This window comes from Chaetura pelagica, unplaced genomic scaffold (genome assembly GCF_000747805.2).
Source record: "Chaetura pelagica isolate M959 unplaced genomic scaffold, ChaPel_1.0 scaffold134, whole genome shotgun sequence".
Lineage (NCBI taxonomy): Eukaryota > Metazoa > Chordata > Aves > Apodiformes > Apodidae > Chaetura > Chaetura pelagica.
In genome coordinates, this window is record NW_009953105.1 from 637061 (window position 1) to 664761 (window position 27701).

The 27701-nt window shown below is 37.9% G+C and overlaps 1 protein-coding gene across 1 annotated transcript in view; it reads right to left on the reverse strand.

The window, feature by feature from the left end:
- CD44 (CD44 molecule (Indian blood group)) overlaps positions 1-27560 on the reverse strand; it is a 42950-nt gene extending 15390 nt beyond the window's left edge. Inside the window, exons 1-4 of the mRNA XM_009997274.1 lie at positions 27422-27560; positions 5074-5239; positions 1671-1807; positions 410-481 (exon numbers count right to left, since the gene is read on the reverse strand). Of these exons, the coding sequence (XP_009995576.1) occupies positions 410-481; positions 1671-1807; positions 5074-5239; positions 27422-27488 (442 nt within the window). The 5' untranslated portion in view covers positions 27489-27560. The remainder of the gene's footprint in view (positions 1-409; positions 482-1670; positions 1808-5073; positions 5240-27421) is intronic.
- Between the last annotated feature and the right edge of the window lie 141 nt (positions 27561-27701).

Consider the following 27701-nt stretch of genomic DNA (forward strand, 5'->3'; position numbering starts at 1 on the left):
ATATTAATAATTCTAAACATTTTAAGTCCTATAATTAAAAAATGAACAACTGTGATATATCAGTTCATCCATTTTTGCCATCCCGTCTAGTGTGTCTAGATTATACATCACTGAATTATGTCTAATACATATATGCTAAAGTATGTATTTGTCAACCATATGGGGCCCCCTCTGCATGAAACATTTTTATAATACAGTTTGATTTTGAACATAAAATCTGTAATGTCAATCATAATTTTAGAATTGGGAAAATAATTTATTTTGAGAGTTTTCTCCCATATCCTGCTACTTTTCTAATCAACAGCTTAAATGTGATGCTTTAATTGGTGTCAAACGTTTCTTGCCTTATTTTTCTTTTGTTTGGCTTGATATTAGCCAATACAACACAATATTCTAATCAATACAATACCTATTTCACCCTGATTACTGAGGAAAGAAGTATCTAGTCTTTCAATTGGCTCACATGCTTTGTCCCTTGTTTCTGTAAAAGAAGGAAAACAGAAAATATTAATTTGAGAAAATAAAGAAAAAAAATCACGTGTATACCGATATTAACTGTACATAATCACAAACCATAACCTTCAGGTGTGAACAATAAATAATTCCTAAATCAAGCATTATTCACTGATTTATCTACGTTCCCTTTTTTTTCCTTCTGAGGTGGAGCACATCAAGATTGTTCTGTTGGCTAACAACGAGATTCTCCATTTCCATACGCATTTCAGAAAAGGCTATTGCCAGTTAAAATTGCCTTACTAGTTTCAATGTACATAGCCCCACTGCTGTGGCAGCGGTGGTAGTTCTGATTCTTTTTAGCTCAAGAGACCCCTTCCATGGAGGGTTCTGCACAGGCAGAGTGTGGCCTGGTCTGGTGAGCGCTGCTTGCGCCAGCAGGCTGCAGTGCTACACTTGGAGCCAGTTTGTGGACCACCTAGCCCATAGTGCCAGAAGGGAATAAGACTCAGGAGGAATTATAAGGCTCTGGTAGGCATGGACATCACTGTAGCAGGAGAAGAGTCAGTGTGGATGACAGCGGATGACACTTGATGCTGTGCCAATGCAAAGGTGATTTTTAATATAACTACCAAGAACAAAAATTTTAAAAAGTCACAGCTTTTAACCATCAGTTAATTTTGCCTACAGCTTTCTATAAGATCTCTTTCCTCTATGAATATTTAACTGCCTAATGTCTGAATGGAGATTTTCCTGAGAGCAAATATTGGATTAACCTGCGAACAGGAAAGCAGCAGACATGTCCATCATCCTGGTATGGCCACCCTGGACCTTCGAGCTGCTGCAGGTGGTAGCCACTCCTGGAATCCCTTAGCACAAATAATTGTTGGAAGCTCATAGCAGAAAAGCCAAGAGCCATCAGCTACAACAGTTAATGCCTTTTAGATTCACTGCTGCAGTGCTTCACTGCACTAAGCCATCATAATGAACTGTTCTGAAGCAACAAAGTTAGTCTCAAGGTCAGAAAACAGTTTAGTTCTAAACACACTGACAGCAAAATATGTCAAATTAATTGCTGGTATTACAGATACACTTCTAGAAGGTGACAAAACATATTTCTCAGCTGAAAAGAAGTCCTCATTCTAGTACCTTAAATACATTATATGTTATTGTTAGTTAATCTATATCTGAAATAGATCATAAAAGCATGTACATACCTGTCGCATTGTAACAGTATGCATCATACCGACCAGTTGTATTTGCTGAAAGTTTGTAAATGCCAGTGTGATTTGCTGCACAAAGATGATAGGGATTGATTCGTGGGATAACAATATTTCCCACTACAAAACCATACCTATGAAGAATGGAGGAAAATAAACCATATCTCAAACATTAAGAAGCTACGATGAAGCCATTATTTTCATCTTACATTATTTTTTAAAAGTGTTTATGCATATTTTTTTATATGAAGAATGTTCCTTTCTCACATATAGCTACATAAATCTCCAGCCACTCAACACAATTTTGCATGTAACCTCTAGAGCTAAACCCATTTTAAGTAAGTGAGCATCTTATTAGCTATGACAATCAGCTTCAGAGCAAGGCAATTAAAGGAAGACTGTTTTCTCTTTTTCTTCTGGGAATCACATTTTCATTGCTTTAAGCACAACATAATATTCAGTGATATTTCACATAGAAATGTTAGGGGATTAATTCATAGTATCTGATCAAATTTAGAGACTTATTTTAAGATACATCACTTTCAACAAAACCTGACAACTTAGTAAAATATTCTAATACAACACTCATTCATCCACAAATTCTTACAGTATCTTTCAGTCAAGCAACGTGGCTGTTTAGTACAGAGCTCACACATTTCACTGAAGACCTACATAATGCACAATGTGTTATTACTATTCTGCAATCCTGTAACACCTGATTAATAGCAATAGATTTAGCTGGGAGGTGTGCTGGAATGGCAAAGAGAACTAGGGTTTGGTTTAGGATTTGTTTTACTTCTTGAAAGGTACTATTTATTAGGAAGGCATAAATTTTATAGCTATGCAACTTTTTATCTGTGAGCTCCATTCCAGTTACATATCTAATGTGCAAATACTTGCAATTCTGAAACACCATTGTAGGTGGAATGATGAACATCTTTATTCATACTTCTAATGATGTCACTCTATAATCCATTAATCACTTGTGTTAGAATATGTTGATTCATTTTATTCATTCACCATTCCACATGCAGTTTCATTATTATATGCACTACATTTTTTCTTTCGTATTCAACCTTGGTAAAAGCCTGGTCTTACTGACAAGGGCTTCTAACACAACAAATGAAGGCAAGAGGCTGGGAGAGCTGACCAGAAGGAAAGTGGGAGGGAATTCTATCTACATGTCCAAATCTGTTCTCTGCTATGGTGTGAATTAGGGAGAACTGCAACATCCATGAAAAACTACTGCTCTCCACTGCAAAAAACTCCTCCCTCTACTCCTTCAAATTATCTCTATATTTTTAATACAGAAAAGACTTTTCACATTGTAGAGTACTCCTAACAGCTAGCACTGAAAATCTCTACATCTAGAAGTTTAGTTAGGATTGGACCCTCAGTCTTTACATACTGTAGAGTGCTGGACAATCCAGAATGACAAATACCTTCATATGCTAATGTTAGAGAAAGAACATGCCTACTATGTTGGGCAGGACAACTACTCTGCATGTGTTAGTATTTTAAATTACATTCCCACTTCTCATGGAAGAATTTTTAGGAACTTCCTGTCCATTGTCCCCTGGCACTTATTTTTCAACTCTTTCAACACCATGCAGGGAATAATACCTGTGAAAGTGAACATGCCCTATGCTGTCATCAACAGCAGTGCATGACATTTATATATACAATAATGTTTTCAAGGCACTGTGCATGCATCTTTCTGTGATTACAAAATAATTTGTAAGGTTACTATTAGTTTAAAAGGAGCTTTATTTGATTTTCCTGGACTTGCAAGCCAGTGGGAAAGAACTTTAATGCATTAGGCATTAAAAAGGAAAGCACCACTGACTAAACTCAAGTGAAATAATTCACAGTATTGATTCGAGTGCTGCTTCTCATGGCACTTGAATGAAAGTCTTAAAATTTTTCATAAATGTCCACTGAAACTTTCAACTCCAGTCTTTTAGAAGATAAATTAAATTTCTCCATATTTACTGTTTATTTTAGATTGTAACAAAGCTGAAAATCTACTTATATTTATTTCAACTCTATAATGGTTTACCAACATGGATCCATATTGATTTAAACAAACAAACAAACAAAACAAACAAACTCCAAAAAAACCCCAGCACCCACAAAAAAAAAAAACCAAAAAAACCCCAACAAACAAAAATTACCCAAAAATCTTTTCATTCAAATGATTTCAAATCAAAGAGATAAATCTCTTTTCTTTCAATTAATGTTTGGGAAGACTTGCATAATAAGTGTATTACATATTTTGCAAAGCAAGATCACATGATGATTTAGTCTGACATCTTTACAGATCATAGGGCTATTGTGACTGAACAGAGGGCATTCTTAGGGAAGCTATTCAACAACAAACAAAAATTACCCAAAAATCTTTTCATTCAAATGATTTCAAATCAAAGAGATAAATCTCTTTTCTTTCAATTAATGTTTGGGAAGACTTGCATAATAAGTGTATTACATATTTTGCAAAGCAAGATCACATGATGATTTAGTCTGACATCTTTACAGATCATAGGGCTATTGTGACTGAACAGAGGGCATTCTTAGGGAAGCTATTCAATTTTGATTAAATTTTGGTGTGTCAAAGAATCTACTACAGTCTTTGCAAGTTGTTTCAGCCAGTAATAGTTATTCTTACATATTTTGTTGTATTGCTACTCAGGTTTAAAAAAAAATAATACATTCTGCAACTAACTTCCAATCTCTTGGTCTGATTGGTTTTTGCTAAACTGAAGAATCTCTATTATCCACATTTGTTGTCCTATACATCATTAATTACAGAGAGCCTAAGTAGTTTGTAAACACGTTTTCGGGTTTTTTAATAATTTTATGGTGGTTTTCTGGAACTTCTCCTTTCATAGATCATAAGAATGCACTAATTCCATGGCAATTTTTCACTGGGATGTCAGGAATTAATACCTCATGGTACCACTTGCTTTTTACTTTTCTTAGAAGATGAAGTTCGACCTATTGTATATACCATCTTCAGACTTCAACCTTATATCAGGTCATTGAAAATCACAAATATTTTTCATATACTTATCTTCACAATTAGTCAGTGGTATAGTATGATCTGAACTTCTTCCTAATTAATTTATTATACTGTCAATCTTTATCTTCAGATTTTATTGCTAAGATTCTGTTCCTCAAAGATAATTGGTAAAACGTATATGCATTCAAGGACTTATTTATTACTGGACCCAGAGCAAACATACATATTCACAAAGATGTTTTGTTCATCACAGAATACAACTTACTTGAGGACTGATATGGCCATCTAATTAACAGCTATATTAAATCAACTCTAATTATTATACTATAGCATAAATGGATAGACTCATAATGATATATAATTTTTCAAGAACTTCTTTACCTGCAAGTTTCAAATCCAAGTTCATGAGCTTTCTTCAGCTGCTCTAATGTTGACAGGGTACTATTGAGAGCTTTGCAGAGTTCTACTGCTTCAGATCGTGTGAGGCTGTAGCGACCATTTTTCTCAACATGAAAAACTCCTCCATATCTGCAACTTATATTGAATTCTGTTATCAAAATAAAATTAAAGAAGAAATTACAATTTGTTGGACTTAATGCTTCACTGAAGACCTGGAAATTATTTATTTACATACTTCCCTTATTTGGGCTGAGACACAAGACAAATCTTGAGTCTTTCCAAAAGTACCAATACAACATGTTTGTGTTAGTTATCTAGCACTTTAAACATATCATTAACAATAATATCAAGAATTTGAAAATATATTGTGAAAGTCCTGGAAACCCCATTACTGTAAAATAAACTGAATATTAAAATGTATTAAAGTATTTAATTCATAACATAATTTTAAAAAAATTAAGTGGTGTATAATCAGAGACTTTATGATCATAAGGTTCCTTAATTATCTCATTGTGGTCCCTTCACTGTGAATCCCATTAAATGAATGTATTATGTAAATCCCCCTTTTAAATTAAGATATATGTCAATCCCCAGTTTCAAAACCAGTTCAAGCAATGTTTTCCTATTACTAGCTAGGGAAAAGCAGAAAGCTGGAATTAGTTTAATGCTCCATGATGTGCCTGACACAAAATCTGAGTAAACTACACAGATATTCTGAACTTGAACAGCATTGTCCTGTTAAATACTCCCTGAAAAATAATATTTAAGCTCTTATACAGCCTGCTAGGGCAGAGAGAAGCATCAAATGCACATTATATAAGAGTTCATATGAATAAACTTCTTGTCCCTGTTGATTTACCTAGGTAGCATTTCCCTCCATTTTAAAAGGCTTCCTCTTGTTGAGCTCACACACACAAACATCTTACTGCCAATCCATATCAGAGTTTCAATGTGCACTGCAGCAAGCTTATTTAACATTGCAGGATGTCTTAGACAGATTTTAAGGTTTGCATATATGGAAGTAACTTTCAATGTCAAGCAATACGAGGATAAAAATAATAGAATCATAGAACTGTTTTGGTTGGAAAAGACCTTTAAGCCCATCAAGTCTAACCATTAACCTAGCACTTCCAAGTCCACCATGCATGTATCTGAGCACCACATCTACATCCCTCCAGGGATGGCAATTCAACCACTTCCCTGGGCAGCTTGTTACAATGCTTTGCAACCCTTTCAGTAAAGAATTTTTTCCTAATATCCAATCTAAACTTCCCCTGGACCAACTTGAGGCCATTCCTTTTGTTTAATCACTTGTAACTTGGGAGATGAGATCCACCTCGCTACAACCTCCTTTCAAGTAGTTGTAGAGAGTGATAAAGTCTCCCCTCAGGCTCCTTTTCTCCAGACTAAGCAAACACAGTTGCCTCAGCTGCTTCTCAAGAGAGTTGTGCTCTAGACTCTGCATCATCTTCATTGTCCTTCTTTGGAAACTCAAGTACCTCAATGTCCATCTTGTAGTGAAGGGCCCCCACAGTACTCACAGTAAGGCCTCAACAGTGCCAAGTACAGGGGGGCAGTCACTTTGCTAGTCCAGATCCCTCTGCAGAGCTTTCCTACCCTCAGGCAGATGAATACTCCCACCTAACTTCATGTCATCTGCATACTTACTGAGGGTGCACTTGATCCCCTCATCTAGATCATTGATTAAGATAAAGAGAGTTGGCCCGAATACTGAGTCCTGGGGAACACCATTTATGAATAAAATAAAAATTTAGGTGCCATGTCAATGTTGTGCATTTTGTTTTCTGGCCTTCAGCCTGGAAACCCTGAACAAGCAGTACATGCAAAGCCTACAGGAGGGGAGTGCTTCATACAATTCACTACAGACAGTGAACTGAAACCATAATTGGCTAGAAAGTCTAAGATTATCCGTTAATCTTTACATTTGAAAGATACTGCCTACACAATGCAACAGGTACAACAGGAAAACAGTATAATCCAACAGAAGCCTGTGACTGAGTAAAACGAGGGGAAAGATAAGCATTTGTTTATCACCTTTTTTTAACAGAAAACTAAGAGAATAAGAATAAGAATAAGAATAAGAATAAGAATGTGTATGGAGAAAATGGGGAAACATAAGGACCCTTCAAAGAAATCTTATTGCAGGAGCTTTGATCCTGCCCCACCAGGGAATCAGATCCAGCCAACATGGGTTTAGGAAAGGAAGGTCCTGCCTGACCAATGTCATCTCCTTCTATGACTGAGTGACCTGCCTAGTGGATGAGGGGAAAGCTGTGGATGTGGTCTACCTAGACTTTAATAAGACCTTTGACACAGTATCCCACAGCATCCTCCTGTAGAAGCTAGCTTTGACGAGTGTACCCTTCGTTGGCTTAAAAACTGGTTGGATGACTGGATCCAGAGAGTGATGGTGAATGGAGCATCTTTCCTGACAACTTGGATGAGGGGATCGAGTCCACCCTCAGTAAGTTTGCAGATGACACCAAGCTGGGGGGAGTGCTGATCTGCCAGAGGGTAGGAAGAAGCTACAGAAGGACTTGGACAGGCTGGGTCAATAGGCCAAGGCCAGTGGCATGAAATCCAACAAGAGCAGGTGCTAGGGCCTACACTTTGGCCACAATAACCCCAGGCAGTGCTACAGGCTAGGGGAAGAGTGGCTGGAGAGCAGCCCAGCAGAGAGGGACCTGGGAGTGCTGGTTCACAATTGGTTGAACATTAGTGGCCTGGAAGGCCAAGGGCATCCTGCCTTGTATCAGGAATTGAGTGGCTAGCAGGAGGAGGGATGCCATTCTCACCTTGTACACAGCACTGGTGAGGCCTCACCTTGAGTACTGTGTACAGTTCCCCTCACTTTAAGGAGGTGTTGGAGCGGGTCCAGAGAAGAGCAATGAGGATGGAGAAGGGACTAGAGGAAAAGTCTTACACAGACAGGCTGAGGGAGCTGGGATTGTCTAGCCTGGAGAAGAGGAGACTCAGGGGGGACCTTATCACTCTTTTCTACTACCTGAAGGGAGGCTGTAGTCAGATGGGGGCTGGGCTCTTTTTACAGGCAACTAGCAACAAGACAAGAGGGCACAGCCTGAAGCTGCTCTAGGGAAGGCTTAGGTTCAGTATTTAGGAAGCTCTCTCTCACGGAGAGGGTGATTAGACACTGGAATGGACTACCCAGGGAAGTGGTGGAGGCACTGTCCCTGGATGTGTTCAAGGACAGGCTGGATGTGGCACTTAGTGCCATGGTCTAGCTGATGTGGTGGTGTTGGTCATAGGCTGGACTTGATAATCTTAAAGGTCTTTCCCAGCCTTGGTGATTTAGTGATCCTGCTTCATTTGAGAGAAAAAAGTGGTTGAAATGCAGACTAGAATGACAACAACAAAGTGCACTTGATTGGAGCAGCCTATTATTCCCAGTGAAGAGTGGAGCATTACTCATTTTAATCTTCATTTTAATGGGAGTTCCATGTGCAAGCAAGGGGGGAAAAAAATAGACCAGTCTTCTCCAAGTATTAAATGGAGATGTTTATACCACAGAATAAGTCACTTAATAACTGTTATCGTAACAGACACAAAATGCAATTCATACATATTTGCATTAACATATTCTAGCATAGATGTAAAAGCAAACCATAGTAATCAATTCAAGCACTCTTCTTTCAGTTATTTTTGTTTATTGGCAAGCTAAGGTTCTAATCTTCAGTGTATCTACTCAGTTTAAAGTGCAAGGGATGTTCCTTTCCACAGACAAGAGGAAACAGTCATGGATAAAATATAAAATCACATCCAGACTGTATGGTGTATGAGAAAACAACTATTATTTGCAGCATAGGTAGAAGTCCAATAGTATTGATGACTCCCTGTTCAAAGCTCAAAAGCTGTGGATCCAACCTTGAATATTTTACAATAAGCAACAGAATTATTCATCATAGTTACTGAGATTGCCTTTCCACAAAAGGAATGTAAGAAATGTCTCTTCTCCCACCTGTCCCTCCTAGAAACCTTTAATGTAGACAAATTGATAGTGCAAAGCTGTTTAACAATCTTGATCATTACAGTTCTTAATCTTTTTTATTATCATATATTATAAAAAAATACCCAGAGGGCATAATTTTCAATTTTTGCAAGACTACTATGTTTTTTCTAAGTGCCTTTATTTTGACACAGCTGTTTTCTTCCAGGAAAAAAAAAAAAAAAAAAAAGTTTATTATCAGTTTTCTCTGATAGCAGTCATGTCTAGAGATGTTTTGAAGATAAGAATGCGGAAACTGTGTGGACAAGGACACTAATAAATTCATTTATCTTGCTTGGAGGACTTAATGAGTAGAAGCCAGTGAATTCATATAGAAAAATAGTCTCAGCAAGTTCCCACACATGATTCTGAAATAGTCACAGTGCTTTCACAAATGCTAGATGCAGATGTGCATAGCACTGGTCATGGGGATAGCTGGTAGACTAGAGACCTTCTGCAGCCACACTTCTCACTGACAGCACCACATGCTCAAGAGCCATTGCTATGTGTACCTACAAGTCATAAATGTAAACAACAGACATTCAGGTTGAAGATCTCAGCAGATCGTTTCTTACAACAACACAACAAATAGCTACTCTGCACACAATGATGGGCTCACAACTATTGCTGTGGGATGGAGTTGCTCTCACAGCTGCCAAATGAGTGACCTCTGTTGTAGCTCCCAATGTTCCATATTGAAAGTCTGATATTGTTTTGGAAGTTGTCTGGTTAGTAGCCACATTAAACATAAATGACCTAGACAGGAAAAAGGCTTGCCTTTAGTTTTCCCTTTTTGATTCTCTCTTCCCTGTAGAACAAGGCAGGCCTAAATTTGTTAATAATTAACCATATTTTGTGAAGCCGAAGACTTAATATTAATTTCGGGCATCAGATCACAAAGATCTATTTGGTTATTAAAAGTAAAAAGGTCAGTGATTTTGGAATCATGTTTGGAACATCAACATCTCTTCCAATAACTTTAGGTTAACTTCTGAGGAACTTTCACTATGAAAGCATATACTATATCCACTTGCTTTGGGTTGCATTTGAATCTCACAGCTCATCCCAGATTCACTGAAATATTAAGTGAAATTTGCTTTTGTTTGCAGTGAGTTTGATTCAGCTGTCACCAAACCTCAGCCCTTTCATGGCTTTAAAACACTATAATATATGCTCCATGACCACCCAGAGATCCAGCTGTAGTCAGAATCCATCTTAGTAGGCAGACAGTTTTTGCCAACTTTTGAAAATAAATACGCTTATTTACACAAATAGGCTTAATGAATCTACTTGTTGGCTACAGTTAGATGCATGTGCAATTTTCATGGAAATGCTCGCCTTTCTCTACAGCATGCATACTGGACACCAGGATGCTTCTGAAAAGTATCATGCTTATTGTACATTTCCTGACCAACTGCACTGCACACACATATAGAAGGGCCAGAGTTTCCCGGAAGCCTTGCTCAAGGTTTTAATTTAGCTTAGACCCCATATTTTATTTTTTATATGTTTTGTATTAATATCACTATAGGGGGGTCCCTGTTGTTGGGATGTTGAAAGATGAGACCATAAAGTAAAACTCTAGGTTTCCTAACAGCTCTGGGTAGTATGTTCTGAATCTGTATTTAGTTATTTTAAAAATGTGGTAATTAGTGTCTTCACAGAGATGCTGGTTTTATGCAATTTTCTTAGACTGTGAAATGTCATGTGAGTTTTAGTTACTGCTGAAACCAGTCCTTCCTCCACATTCACTGCTTCATGGAGTGTTTATACTACAGCAAAGTTACAAACATTTTTAATCATAGGTGTAGAAGATATTACCAAAATCAAAACAAAGCATTTTGTTCCAAAATTACTTTAAAGCAAAGTGTCAACTAATCGGATATCATCAAAACCAGTTTTGAGAATTGGATGGTCACTTTTTTGCCAGGGGTTTTCTGGATACCCATGTAGGTAAACCAGGCTCAACTAATACTGTTCAGCCAAAATGACTGACTTCAGTTCCACAGATAATTTGCTAGCCAGAGCCCACTGGTGTGATAGGATTGGCTGAGATGGACTAAAGAGCATTGTTCTTTCATGATAGTGTGAGTTACACCCTGATTATTAATATTTAGGGGCTTGTTAGAAGCTGTCACAATAAGAAGCCAGGTGAAATCTCCATTTCCACCCTTACACATAATGAGTAATACTGACTTATGCAAACTCTTCCCATTGGAGCAATTTTCCATAAAGATTTTTTTATCCACTTTATGAATGCTTCATGAACTGCTCCCAATACTGAGAGGTTTTATTCTTTAAGGTGAATTCTGTCATATATATATATATATATTTAATGATATTTTAGGAACCGCAGACACACATTAAAGTGAATGAAATGGAAGATATGCAAATACCCTGCCCCCTTTAAATGAAAACATGTAGAAGAATACTTAGACACAAGATTGTTGACACATTTCTTTGTAAAACCCCCAGCTGCATTTTGTGGCAACCAGAAAATATTAGTGTGCTGTTCTCATGGGGATTTTCCTTTTCGGTTTGTGGTTCAAGATGATTGATAGGTCAACAGGATGTGATAAGTTGAGGCTGAAAACAGGAACAAAACTAGGGGTTTGATGGTGCAGATAGTTTTCATTCTCCATGTGCTTTAATAGAACATAGTTTTTACATTTACCGTAAAAACATTTACATTTGCTGTTTTTATATTTATTGTAAATATATCATAAAAACTTTATCGTAAATTTATTAAACAGATTTCAGACTCTAGGCATATACACATGGGTAGACATTTCCTTATAATCACAGATTATTTAATCTTGTGCTGACATTTCTAAATAGGAATGACCATTAGCTAAGCACTGATCTACATTTCTAATATTAGCACATGTTTTAATGTACTCTAGAAATGAAGCGGAGAGAAGTGGCACAGTGGAAACAGTTGAACATCTGTTTTAAAGAGACTCTTAGTAACTACAGTTACTCTCCAGACAAAACTAGAAATTAGACTATATGAATGCTGAGATCTGAGGAGGTCTGGACAGTTCAGGTCTCAGCTCTCAGTCAAGAACTATCTCCAGCTGAAGTTTGGGGTTTTTTTATGTTTTTCAGGAAAACTACCTTGTGACTATATAGGAATGCATATTTGACTCCTGACTAGAGGAAATACCCTCTGAATGCAACATTTAATATGGGAAAGATTCATGAAACATTTCAGTATGCAAGACATTTTGTCAACAGATATACTAAGCCAAAATGACCAACATTTTGACATTTCAATGTACAAAAATATCACTCAGTGACTACCTAATACATTACAACACACACAGGCCTGAATGGTACTATTATTTGCTGAGTATAAGTGCTATAAGAGTATAATATATATGAGTATAAGAGCTATAAGTGAAAAATTTCACTAAAACAATTTGCAGCTTAGACAACTGTAAGAAGATACAGCAGTTTCCACTTTTATGTCAGAAGTTGAACTAAAGCCCAGGTCAGTAGTCATGAAAACTATTGGACAGCTCTGTGCTAGGTTACATAAAATGATTCATTAATCCCAGCCCCAGTCATCATAATTAAAACACAGCTGTACCTGAATCCATCAGGGCTTGATGAGGAAAGGAAAATCATGCTGGAAAAACTGAACTCTAAACTGGAATGACTACACAATAACCACAATTTAGAAATCAAATTCTGCAAGATCCACATGACTTATGCAAGAATACGTCTATGAAGTTGCAGTCCTTTACCATGACAACAAAAAAGTACCAAGGATCAAGTAACATGGATAGACATTGAGTGTGTTGTTTTTCTGTTCTTCCAGTTACTATATTCTTGCTCTGCTAATCATCTTTCTCTAAAGAAAGTGGAGAAACAATCCTAGAAAGAAGCTACCTACACTATAAGTGAGGCATCTCCAAATAGTAACAGTGAAAGTGAGCCTTTACAGATTCCTGGGAGTTGTCAGATTAAATACTTTCCTTTGGACATTGCCAAGCTGTGAAACCTAGAATTATTTACAGGAAATACACTTTCAAATTTGGTGGGATTAAACCACGTTTTCAGTTTTTTAAGTAACTCTTGCAGATATTTAAATAAAACAAAATAAGCATTTTGTTTTTCAGTTTGAAATGGCCTTTCATTCTAAAAATTAATTAAATAGGTTGCACAAAATAAAAGACTTTAAGAAAGTTAAGTTTAAATGTTTACATTATTGCAACACAAGTCAGTGTTTTAAGGAACCCAGTCCATAATTTCCCTGGAGAAGTTTGAAAATTTTCATATTTTCATTTGAGTTTGGCATAGGAAAATATTTTAAGCCTTGAAAATTTTCAAGAGAGAGTTGAAAAAAACAGTTGTATGAATGATGATATTCAGGAGAAAAAAATTCTCAGCACACTAGACTTTTTAAATAAAAGGGCCAGCAAAACACTTTAAAATTAATTCACCTGCATGTTGCAAGGAGTGCCTTCTAAAAATAGAGACATCTTAGTGAACGCTAAGTGTATAAAATAAGACCTTTCTTTGAAGTTGTGCCAAAGCTGTTCCTACTACCAAATTACTGTGGGCTGAAAAGGCAAATAGCTTCCTCACTCTACTGTAGTTTGTTAACTACACAAAAAGTAATGACATAGACATGTTAACCCTGTGATCCAAGTGGCTCAAGTGATTCTCTGAAATGAAAAGATGTGGCTGGGGATATAGACAGTAGCCAGAAAGGGATATTCTGCAGCTGAAGGATCTCCTTTCTCCACCAAACGCTAGTAAGCATTCCTTACATTTCTGTGTTATTTCAGTAAGTGAACATTTGAAACAGGATGTGGAACAAAAATCAAGCTGTTCACTTCCTTCTAAATTGGTCTTCTTAATAATCTGCCTACTTGCCACCAAAGTCTTTGTCTCTGTATCTGTTTACCTATGGGCAAAAATCTCCAGTCTCTTAATCTGATAGCTTTCCTGGCTACTCATTTTTAAAAGTCAGGGTGGGGATAACACTGTTAATGAATCATGCATTCACAAAATTACTCAAAATAAAGGTTAGTGCAGAAAATATGTTTCATTCCTCCGCAGTTGCTGTGGGAAGAAAAAAGTCTGCTAATGTATCTTCCAAATACGCTTTATCTTCATGGCAACTGTTGCTCTGGTAAACATCCTGAGTGAGTCTATAGTGTCATCACTTACAATAAACTTCCTTGCTGCTGACACTAACATTATTTTTTGGTAATAGTTTCACCCAATGGTGAGTCAAAAGTTTTCAAACTCCACTAGATTTAGTACAGCTGTGCACTACCTTAGTGGAAAAAATGCAGGCAGTGAAATCATAGTCCTGGAATTAGACATTTTCAGATATTGCCCTCTCAAGATGATGAAAATAATCCTCATTTTGATAATAGGGAAGCTTCAGGCTGTACAATGAGTAGTCTAATCCTAAAGACTGCATAACAGGGACTGTGAAGTGAATGAGTTTGAATTAGTTCCATGCAATCCAGGTGAAGAAGCACATATGAAACAAAGCCGGTGAATAATAGTTAGATTCTGATTTTCATTGTTTGATTTGAGTATAACAATTTAGTCACTTGAGATAAAAACAGGTGATACAATCTTGTTCAGCAGACAGTTCTCCAGACTGAAGCTCATTGCTCTGTCCTTTACCCACTGATATAACCTGGATAAGTCAATTCATCTTTCTTTTACCTTGGTTTTACCTCAGTTTGAAACTAATCTCCTTAACAAAGCAGTTTTAGATTTACTGATAAAGAGTGCTGAAAGTGCAAATCACTGTTACATTTTTATTTTATTGTGTTCTTACAGCATCCATCTCAAGTCATGGGAAGTCTGATTTAAGTTCTGTGGCCATTTAGGTAAGAAATTAATACAAAATCAAACTTATGACTAATAATCCGATTAAATGACAGATTTTTAATTTAAATTGTTTGTAGTATGCTATTCAATAGTAGTAAAACCAGGTGTGATTTTAAATTATTTTTCACATTACCAAAAATAAAAATTTAAAAAATCAATAAAAACAATTCCTAAACTAAAAATATTTGCTTTTTCTGTTTCCTCTGCTTCTCTGAGTTATGCAGGGAAACTTCTAGTAACTATTCTCAACATTTTAAAGTCATTTGTACAATAAATTCATTATGGAAAAGCAACTAATGATAAAAATCTAAAAAAGAACAGATGATGTTGAATAAGAAGCATTTAACAGGTGGCCTTCAACACTTCAACACTTTTCAAGAAAATGCAGGAACCCCAAGAATCTTTAAAAGCTCTGAAAAGCAGCCAGTAAAAACAAAGACATACTAAAAAAAAAGAGGCTGCTTAGAATATGCCTCAAAATGTAAGATTTGGCAAAGGACAAATGACCCATGCAGACTTTCTAGTAACAAATAATGGGCAAGAGAGGACTGCCCAAAGAGGAGGCATATCAGTACTTTCCCACAATACAGATTAATTCATTCCCAGTTTCTTTCACATCCCCCCTCCAATTTTTTTCAAATGTCTGGGAAAATTAAGATGAAACCAAATCTTTTTATAAAAAATGCTTGTACAAATTTACCTTACAGAAAAGTATGAAGTAGCACAATATTAAACAGTGGAATCAAAGCTCATATTCATTAATTGCATTAAAGTATGGTGACTAAAGTATTGTCCAACAATCTGTTGAATTTGCCCTTCTAGAAATCAAAATGGAGAACTGAAATCTCCATTGTAATGCATGATTTAAAGACTCATTAAATTCAGATTTATCAGATTAAGAGTACAGCTGTAAGCTTTATATGTAACACTGCAGTTTTAAACATGGATAAGATACTACTTCTGAATACTTGTGATTTTTATACACACACACAAAGCAGAATAAGGTATAGTATCATCTGCATTCTGTTGAAATTTGAAGTTCTATGGTAATTAAATCACATTCAGCCCAATTTCAGCTGTGCTGAATGTGTTGATGGAACACCAGATAAAACAGTAATGCCCTCTAGTAGAAACACTAATTTTTATGTGAACTTCCATGTAGGGCAAGAAAAAGAAACATAACATAAAAAAAAAATTCGTCAGAGACACCATCTGTTTCTGAAGTGATACTCTGAGAATGCATGAGATGTCAAATCTCTTTCAAGAAGAACTGAAGTCCTTCTTCTACAGTACCTGAAAGAACCCAGCAGATGACAAGGAGAAGAAATAGGCAGGGACTGGGAGAAGGAAGATCTGCCCACTGTAGGAGACATACAGGTTTGAGACCATCTAAAGAATCTGAAAATGCACACATCCATGGGACCTGTTAAAAACCCATCCATGACTCCTCAGGAAAAATGCAGATGAAGTTGCAAAGCATCATGTTTGAGAAGTTGAGGCAGTCTGGTGAAGTCCCCAGTGACTGGAAAAGGGGAAACATAATCCACATTTTCAAAGGGAAAAAAGGAGGATGCAGGGAAATACAGGCCAGTCAGTCTCACCACTGTGCCCAGCAAGATCATGGACAAGATCCTCCTGAAGGCACTGCTAAGGCACATGGAAAATGTGCAGGTGGTTGATAGTAACCTGCATGGCTTCACCATGGGAAAATTGTATCTAAAAAAAATTTGGTGGCCATTTACGAGGGAGTCAGTGTTGGTGGACAAGGAAAGAGCAACTGATGCAAACTATTTGGACTTGCATAAGGCATTCAACACTGTCCCACACAACATCCTGGTCTTCAAATTGGAAAGATATGGATCCAATTAATGGACAACCCTGTGGATAAGGAATTGGCTGGATGTTTGCAGTCAAAGGGTTCTCATCAATGGCTCAATATCCCCATGGAGACCAGTGATGAGTGGCATTCCTCAAGGGTTGGTTGTGGGACCAGTGCTGTTCAACATTTTTGTCCACAACATGGACAGTGAAACTGAGTGCACCCTCAGCAAGTTTGCTGCTGACACCAAGCTGTTCGGTGTCATCAACATGTTGGAGGAAAGGGAAGCTATCTAGAGGGAATTTGACAGACTCGAGAGGTAGACCCATGCAAAGCTTGTGAAGTTCAACCAGAACAAGTTCAAGGTCTTGCACATAGGTTGGGGCAATCCCAAGCACAATTACAGGCTGGATGGAGAATGGATTGAGAACAGCCCTGATGAAAAGGACTTAGGGGTGCTTGTTGATGAAAAGCTCAACATGAGCTGGAAGTGTATGCTTTCAGCCCAGAAACCCAACTGTATTCTGGGCTGCATCAAAAGAAGTGTGGCTAGCAGGACAAGAAGGTGATTCTCCCTATCTACTCCATTCTTGTGAGACCCCACCCGGTGTACAGTACCCAGTTCTGGAGCCCTGAAGACAGAAAGGACATGGAACTGTTGGAACAAGTCCAGAAGAGGGCCACAAAGATGATCAGAGGCCTGGAGAACCTCTCCTATGAAGACAGGCTGAGACACTTGGGGTTGTTAAGCCTGGAGAAGAGAAGGCTCTGGGGAGACCTCATAGCAGACTTCCAGTACCTGAAGTAGCCCTACAGAAAGCTGGAGAGGGAAGTTTGCAAGGGTATGTAGCCATTAAGAGGAGTAATGGCTTTAAACTGGAAGATGCTAGATGTAGATTAGATGTTGGCAGGAAACTCTTCCTTATGAGGGTGGTGATACAGTGGAACAGGTTGCCCAGGGAGGTTGTGGATGCCCCCTCCCTGAGAGTGTTCAAGGACAGGACTTTGAGTAACTTGGTCTAGTGGGAGGTGTCCCTGAGCATGCAGGGGGGTGGAACTAGGTGATCTTTAAAGCATCTTCCAACCCAAAATATTCTATGATCCTCTGATTCTATGAATCATTTCAGATGTGTTAATGTGCAAGTATTCAGATGTTTAAGGTGCTGTAGGATATATTGAGTAGACACCACTGTATTTTGTTACTAATAACCACCTTGAGCTTTTCAGGTGTGGATGTTTATTATCAATTAGATGTCATCAACTCCTGTAGGTTATTAAAAGATACAAGCCTTGCTGGGCCAAAGACTTTCAATGTTGTGGCTATGCTATACTTTTAAAATGGAATTGTGACAACATAAAAGCAATTGAAGAAACTAACATGTTTTGTCTGAAGGGTAACCTAGTCAGGTAGAGAAAGTCTTATAAAAAATTTTCCTCCTTTGTTCAGCAAAGAAAATTAATTATAGAATTAATTCATTTGCAAATGCAGAGTTTTGGATAGAAATTCCACTGATCCTTACAAACACTGTTGCAACATTTTACCTGTCTTACATTGTTCTGTATTTAGTATAACGTACTCTACAGTACATTAGCCCTACTATAGGGCTGTTCCCCACTGGCATATAAATGCTAGGTGTTGTCAGGAAATATAGAAGCAAAAGCATGTCCAACCCCAGAAAGAAAGAAAAACTACTTGTTGTATGAAATACCTGGATAAAAATATACTCTTAGCAAAGTGTTAACAGAACCCAAATTTAGATTCAGTCATTGGTCTTTACAATCTCCATATCACAGGATTCGCCTCCTCCTGGAAAACTGAATGATTGCACTTTTCTCTAATCCACATAAACCCACAGACAGAAAATGCTGTCTAGCACTTATACCTAGAGATGCTCTGAAAAAACTGAATAACTATCCATGGTTGTCTCCAAGTTTGCCTCTGCTTCACTGTTTAAAAGCCAATTAATGTTGTGGCCTGTTCAGTATGAACACAAACTGTATCACTACTAGACAATATGTGGCAGGTGAAGTAGATGTTGAGAAAATAAAGCAGAACTACCACAAATCTTTCCCACCCAACAAGCAGCCAGGAAATAAAGGCATAAGAAAAAGAATTAATAAGAGTGAACTAACAAAAATTAATATACAGCCTGACAAGAGCTCTGCAACATTTTACACAAGAATTCGGTTTTCTGAGTCAAAACACAAAAGCAGGAAAGAAACTTCTTACTAGGCAGTCACTATGAGAAGGTACCTCACATGCTCACAATATCTGCCTGTTACTGCTGTTAATACAAGAATCATGAATTGACAGGTTGCCTGTCTTAAGACCTTAACTGTGCCTACTCAGTGATGAACTAGAAACACTGAGTATCTATTCTGTGTAGGCTATAAAATGATTTTGTACATTCAGCAAAAGACAAGTTTAAAGCTCAATATGAGTTCAAAAGAAATATTTTTATTTTCTGCCTTAAAAGAATTTTTGCAAAGTGACCCTCACTAGCACAGTATAAGAGTATCAGTGTTCTGAAGTCAGCGGGTACTCCTGTCCTGTTAGCCTGATGTTACACAATTACTATAAGATAGACTTGGCAGCACTGTAGGCCAAAATCAAAATAAAATAATAAAAATAAGAGAATTTTTTTGTTACTTGAGTCTTCTCTGAGGCTTATTTCATGGTAGAAGAACTTGTCTCTACATTTCATTTTGTGTGAGAATGATGAAGGTCCTGAGCATGTTTTACTGAATCTGGATGTAAACTATATAAACTGGGTATAAACTTCTATCATAGATACAGCCCAACAAGAATCTATCAGATTTATTGGACTGCTTCAACCAGATGTCTCAGTGAAACAGTGGGGGATAACAGTAAATAGGTATGAGAAACAGAAAAAGTTGTTCAAAAGAAGATGTGGACATTTAAAAGATATACCTCAGTACCACCTGAATACACATAGTCGCTACACAGTGACATTCAACCTTTTCTGGAGTGGTAACATTCTTGCCATATGGCCTTCTGGCATCTTGACCAGGTGGCCCACCTTTGCGTTAGAGAGAGTAGATGTATTCTTGGCTCCTCCTCCAATTTGTTGGGTTATTTTATGCTACTCGGCTTCTCCAGAGTATCAAGCGTTTATGTACAAATACCTCCAATATCTCAAGAAGATAGCTGATAGGTATCACTAGAAAGTATTGTTTCAAACAGGAGAGAAACTTGATTAAATTTAAGACACCATTCTTCAGTTAATTATTAAATAAATTTTAAAGTTCTTGAGCTTAAATAAGTATCAAGTGTGATGGTAGGACAAAATGTTTTAGTCACTTCTCATTTCCAAGCAGCTTTAAACATCCCTGGTCATAAAGTGGTAAGTCTTTAATAAGAACTTACAAAGAAACCTATACATCACATTTGCTGTTGTCAAACAGGAACAAAGTGTTATTGAACTGAAAATAGCTATCAGACTTCAGCATGTGTCTAGATAGCACATACACAAGTAAACATGATAAAACTGTCAGAGTGACAAAGTTTTATCTGATTTTTATAGCACTGCTACTGGAGAAACTGATTTGAACAGAATACATATTATTTCACTTCCATTTTCTAAATGCTTGCATATGTCAAATGTATGCTTAAGCATAAAGGAACTGAGAACAAATGCCTACATTTATTAATATAAAAACTAATTAGCAGAAGAGGTGTGGTTTTTTCTACACTTACGTACCTGAGTGAGTGATGGAAAAGGGAAAGGACATGTAAATTGATGGATTATACCTAATCAAGCAGGAAGAGAAAGAAGAGGGATATAAGTGAAAGCAAAACATTAAGATATGTTCAGGCCTCACCCTCAGACTCATTATTAATGAGTCATGTTTCTTTATAACTGACAAATACTACTATCCCTTGAACCTGTCCAGCTAACTATTCCATATTCCTTAACCAGAAGCTTCCCACAGAGCACTGTAACGGAGTTGGGAAGACCTAGCTGCTCCTAGCAGTGATGTATTGTATCACTGCCTTCGTCTCCTCATGCCTTATTAGGAATGCTCTACATATCTGTAAAATGTGAGTTGGCTATGGCAAAGAGTAGGTAAACAACTAATCACTACCAGCACAGTCATCTCTACAGCATTGTGGAACTACTGCCTTTGCATTCTGTAGAAAGAACAGCTGACAGCTTGCTCAGTCTGTTTTGAGTGGAAATGTGGGCTCTACTTGCTCACTGAAAACAGCTGCAGTTATGCTGCTCTGGCAAGCGTGATACCTATCCCTTGCTGATAAGCCTTCCTGGTGGCAAGAAATGTTCTCTCAGAGAGGCTGCCAACTTAAGATTGGTGCCTGGCTTTTAGACCCTAATTTAGATAACAGCTTGCTTGCTGCCTGGACAGAGCTAACTCACATTTGCACACAGGGTCCTAGGTGGCAATAGACAATATGCTGAGATCCAGTTAACCTCTCACTTCTTTATGGGAATGCAGCAAGAAACTATTATTTACATCTACCCACACATGCCACACCCTGCTTCTTTACAGGCAGCTATCCATTAACAAAAATAACAATAAAAAAGCCCCCTAGGGAAATACACTTCTGAGAACCCCTTTTGCTTTGGGTCTTGCTAACATGCTTTCACTGCGAGACATATACAATAGAAAAAAGCTATGTAACAGCAGATTTTTCTTCTGTTATACATTCTGTCAAGGCCAGCTTCTAAGTTATGAAAGCAGGTGTTTAGTAAAATGGACATTAACTCTGTAGTTGGTGATTTCTGGCATTTTCCTTAGCAGCTGTCAGCGTGTGCCCTTGCAACCTCTTTTATAACCATCTTGCTTTGCATTTTTATTGGCAGAAACAGAAAGAGAAGTTTTAGCACAGCTGCTGCATGTCTGTATTTTATTTTTTTCTTGCAAAGACACAACACAGTCTTCTAGAGCTTCCAGATAGTGAGTCTAGCTCAGTCATCAACAGAAGAAAAAAGGGAAGCAAAGTATTTTTCAAACTGCAAATATAAGTAAAATTCAGGTCTTGTCTATGATTTTTACTTTGAATGGGCATGGCTGCTTGAACATCCATGTTAGTAATTGCTAAAGTTGTAGATTTTTCTTCAACTCATTTCTGTCTTCTTTTTTTTTTTTTTTTTTTTTCTCTCTGTTTCACAATGAGAGGGTTGAAAGTTACTGTACTGAAACAAGATTTCTTCATTATGTAACGCAGTCAGTGTTCACAGAGGAACTGGAAAATCCCCAAGCTAGTGCAAACAAAAGAGAGTTCAATTATATTCTTAATTGTAGACACAGACTCCAAAAATGACTGCGGGTTCCTTTGAGCAGGAAACAGTCATAGAGGTTTGAATTTTAAATAGTAATTAGCTGAACTTTCAGTCTGACTGAAAATCTTCTCCAAGTAAAACCCTTGTTTTTCTCCATTGCCATTTTACACTAGTGCCTGCAAATTCATTCATATGATGAGCTACTCTCTTGTCCCTTGGGTGTGGTCAGCCTCGGTAGTTGTGGTAAGGGAGGAAAATCACAGCCAGCTGCTACTGATACTGCTGCTGACGCCACTGCAGGGAGGCCTGTGATTTGGCAGAGAGGAAACCAGTAAACATAGAGGACTAACACCATCCTCTCTGCCACCAGTAGTTGCAGCAGCCATAATGGTCACTGATAATTACAGTGCCTGATGGCTTTTAAAACTATTATTGCCTCCCTGGGCATGAGACAACTTCATGTTAACAGTTGATGAATTCTCCTCTAGTTTGGAAAATGACCCACAGCTACACCAAACTGGCTTCACATCCTCAATTGTCAATAACCTGCAGAGAATTGTTCTACCAGATACAGAAATACAGAATCATAGAATCATTAAGTTTGGAAGGGACCTTAAAGATCACCAAGTTCCAACCCCCCTGCCGTAAGCAGAGAACCCTACCACTAGACCAGGTTGCACAAAACCTTGTCCAGCCTGGCCTTAAAAAACTCCAGAGATGGGGCATCAACAACCTCCCTGGGCAACCCATTCCAGTTCCTTATAATGAAGAACCACCCTTATAATGAAGAATTTCTTCCTAATATATAACCTAAATCTCCCCTCTCTCACTTTAAAACCATTACCCCTTGTCCGATCACTAACTTCTCTGGTCAAAAGCCCCTACTCAGCTTTCCTGTAGGCCCCATTTAAGTATTGGAAGGCCACTACAAGGTCTCCTAGGAGTCTTCTCTTGTCTATGCTGAACAGCCCCAATTGTCTTAGCCTGTCTTCATAGCAGAGGTGATCCAGGCCTTTGATCATCTTGGTGGCCCTTCTCTGAAACCTTTCCAACAGGGTCTATATCTTTCTTGTGCTGAAGGCACCAGAATTGTACGCAATACTCCAGGTGGGGTCTGACCAGAGCAGAGTAGACGGACAAAATCACCTCCCTGGTCCTGCTGGCCACACTGCTTTTGATGCAGCCCAGGATTGCAGTTGGCTCTCTAGGCTGCAAGGGCACACTGGCAGCACATCTACTACCACCCCAAGTCCTTTTCCTCAGGACTCTTCAGTAGCCATTCTCCCCCCCAGCCTGTATTTGTGCCTGGGGTTGTGCCGACCCAGCTGCAGGACCTTGCACTTAGCCTTGTTGAACTTCATGAGGTTGGCATTCGATCACCTCTCCAGCCTGTCAAGGTCCCTCTGGATGGCAACCCTTCCCTCTTGGGTGTCAACCACACCACACGTCTTGGTATCATCAGCAAACTTGCTGAGGATACACTCAATCTCACTGTCCATATCTCCAACAAAGATGTTGAACAGCATTGGTCCCAATACTGACACCTGAGGGACACCACTCATCACCTGCCTCCATTTGGACATTGAGCCATTGGCTACAACTCTCTGGGTGTGGCCATCCTGCCAATTTCTTATCCACTGAGTGATCCATCTGTCAAATCCATGCCTTGTCGGTTTGGAGACCAGGATGTCATGTGGAACAGTGTCAAATGCCTTGCACAAATCCAGGTAGATGATGTCAGTTGCTCTGCTACCATCCACCATCTCTCTAGCCTTGTTGTAGAAGGCCACCAGATTGGTCAGGTGTGACCTGCCCTCAGTGAAGCCATGTTGGCTGTCACCAATCACCTCTTTATTTTCCATGTGCCTTAAGAGACTTTCCAGGAGGACCTGCTCCATGATCTGATTACTGTGGTGAGTCATGATTATCCTCTCTGTGAAGTCATAGTTCACAAGTAACCATATACATTTATCTTTAGTCCAGGAAAAAGCACTTCAGAAGAGAGTTTGGAAAAACGTCTTCCCTTACTCTCTCACATAAGGTTCTCTTTTGAAAAAAAGAATCAATGTTTTGTTAGTAATGGAATACACATCATATGAAGCTTGTCTTCTCTCTTGATTGTATTAGTGCAGGAACAAAAATGCAAGGCAGGAAGACCATATCCCATAGAGCTTACCACAGCTTCTTCCTCTGCCATGTCAGCAGTGCAGTTTTTATGTTGTCTATCTCTTCACATATCCACAAGCCCCTCTACTATTATACATTAATTTGATTGCTGCTATGTTTTTACATTAACTTATTTTCCCCTGTTCCTCACAGTTGCTATCCAAATTAGTGTAAATGCCTGCAGAGGTTTACACTAAGATTGTGCTTGGGTACATTTCAGATTTCTTCTCTAACTGAAGTTCTTCAAGACCACATTTTCTATATAATTAATTTCATTTGCTTTCTGCAGCTCACCAGGCTCCTTGCCATACAACCAAACATCCCTTTGAGATCTATATTAATCCTTACTATGTTTTCCTGCACTCTTCGGTAAGTTCTTTCATTTGAAATGGCAGTTGTCCTTCATTAAAGCATTTTTTTACTGCTTAGGAAACTAGTGGGAACCCACCTTTTCTACAAGTATTTTAGTGATAATGAGATCATTATTCTCTCTGATGTTTTTACCTATCAGCATCTCAGTATATCTCATCTTGCTGGCACATTCTTGCTACAGTAGAACCTCAAAGCATACTTTGGTGCTAGATAAATAACTGCAATATTAATACTCTCATCAAGACCAGGCCTACAGAAGTCATGGCAAGTGTTCTGGAAAGAAAGATACACCAGGTATGGAGAAAAACTTAATTTAACTTTGGCTAGAGCTACCTGCAGTTTCAAAAGCGTTTGGTTTAAAAAATTTTTCCTCAACTGTATGATGCTATTGTTCCTGTTTTAAGCTTTCTCTAACTTCTTGTTTTTAAGGTGATGCTTCTGCATTGTGGGGAACACCAGTTACTAAAGAATCAACAAACTTTTGTCTAAAGACTGCAAAACAATCTTCTGTCATGGTTTGTTGGCTCTATGTGTGAGACTATTTCAAGGGCAGGAATATAACCTTTCCAATAAACAATGATGGAAGTTCAAGTAAACTTTAATGAAGTCTAGTTACTTTGCAGCTGTGAGAAAATAGCCAAGATAAACATTTTAAGTAGCAAGTGAAAATAAACTAGCACAACCAGCTTCTTCAAAATCCTTTGTTTACAAATGTACATGTTGGATACATAAGCCAAGAGGCAGACAAGTCCTTTCCTTTGTGACTGATAGCTGTAGTAGCTCTGTGTCAGAGCCTTACTTCATACTGAGACTCTGGCAACCTCTCCAGTACCAATAGCTAAGCTTCTCTCTCCCACTGATGGGCTCTTTCTCTCTCTTTTCGTCTTTACTACTACTTCTATTGCAGCTTCTTCCATTTTGGAAAATATCAGGATTTGCTTTGTGTTCATAAAGGAAAACTTTGAGAGAAATATTGTTACAAATACAGAACACTCATAGGGCAAAATCTCCCCCAGAATCACCATTAACCAAGATGTCAACATCTATATCCTCCTGGATCCAAAAACATGTCAATACTATAGGTACACACCTTGCTCACATGTCAGTGATGGTATTATCACAACAGCACAGATCTCAAGATAAGTAGGTTTTAAACTGCTATATATATCTCATCTTTTCTTTAGTAATCATGTTAATAATAATCGAAGGTCACTTCTAATTTTACCAAATTCTGTACTGAAAGAATGAAAATTCCAATTCAGGAGTAGATCTGTTTTTGGAGTTGTTTGTTTTTTTTTGTTTTTTTGTTAAAGTGAGGTCTTTGCCAGCAGCAATGGCCACTACTCTGTAATACATAGCAAAGACACTGTCCTAAAAAAAGAAAATAAACCCACCATCAACTGCTGTTTTAAAGTCATGATGGAATGTACCACATACCAGTTAAAAAACATTGTATCTATAGTCTAATACTTTGCTAAGCTATTGAAGAAACTTCACCATGGGGCATATGTGAAGTTCCACATACTTTTTGTAACTATGCTGAAGACTATATGATGGGATTTTCTGCTGTGTGTCACTTACACCAAGAGCCAGTGCAGACCCTGCTTTCTCTAGGACACTCCTGACAGCTCATAAAAGGAAAAGGCAGTTGAGCGGGCAGTAACCAAATAATTATAATACTTGGACCAAGCCAAGTATTTATTTGCCCGCAGTACCCCTGCTTTTCTCTAAGAGCTCTATTCATAGATCTGATTTTAGCAAGAACATTTTCATACCATGGAGAGACAATCTTACGATGAAAAGCAATGAGGGTACTTCAGCTATCACAGATTGACTGAGATCTGTTCACTTGGACACACCCATTCACAGTCTGGCAGTGCTGTCACCATTACCGAAGTATCCAATGGTGTTCAAACAAATTAGATAAATGTTTACTATAAACACTGTGAGTAGAAAAATAATGTAGAAGTGTAACTGTTATCCCTAACCACAAAATGCCTTGAGGCAGTTGCTGTCACAGGGAGTGTCTGTTCAATGCATGGTCATTTCCCTCAAAAACTATTGAGCCTCTGCAATGTGAAATTTTGAAAGCATTTTTAAATTTTAGATGTATAATTTTTTTCCTCTATATTAAGGTTTCTTTTTCAAATACAAATATTTGAAGCAGATAACCAAGCTATAGAAAGTTAATTGATAAACAACTGAATTACTTGATTACTTCTATCCTCCTTTGTTCCAAAATCTCATCACTTAATCCTAGAGAAACTTTGGGAAGTCAGAAACAAGCATACTTGGCATAAAAGCTCTCCAAATTTCAGTCACAGATCACTGTAGCTTTGCTTCTGTTCAGCAAAGCTAAAGCAGTATGTATTAGCAGTTATCTCAGCCCATTTTAAACTCATGCAGTTGTTATATGCTGGGTAGGAGGGGTCAACCCCCATCCTTCCCATCCCCCCTCTTTACTTTCTGAAGTGAAACTGGGAAAGCAAACTGAGCATGTAACAGCAGCCACGTTGCTGTATTGAGCTTTACCAGAGCTATTTTAAATTCCCTTATGTACTTCCATTTAAACTTAACTTTAATGACATACAATTATTTTTTTTATAGATCTCAAATTGCCTTTCACAAGCAACACACAAGTTTCTGTGATTGTATAGACCAGTACAGCTGATGGCACAGTTCTGAAGCATCTTTAAGTCTTAAAAATAATAAAACTGTATATAAAAGATAGACAAGAGAAAACTGTTAGTTAACTAGCAGAAGCGCTCTTAGTGTCTGAAGCATAAACTTATTAGCCACCTGAAGTGTTTACACTTTACTTACGTGTTTCTGTTAAACAGACTTTCAGCAAACATAATCCAAAAGTTGCCCATAAAGAGAAGCTTGCCATTGTTTTCTTGGAATTGTTTTGCAAAAACCAGAAATTCTGAGGAAAATGAGGAAAAGCCCCGGCGCTTCTTAAGCCTGCTATCAATGAGCCTGAAGTTTGCTGCACTTTTTATTCTGATTCAAAGGAACTGAAATAATTACATCACTGGGAGGGGGAGCTCTATTGAAAGTCACACCCATACTGTGTGTAACAAAAGTTACTCAGCAGTGGAAG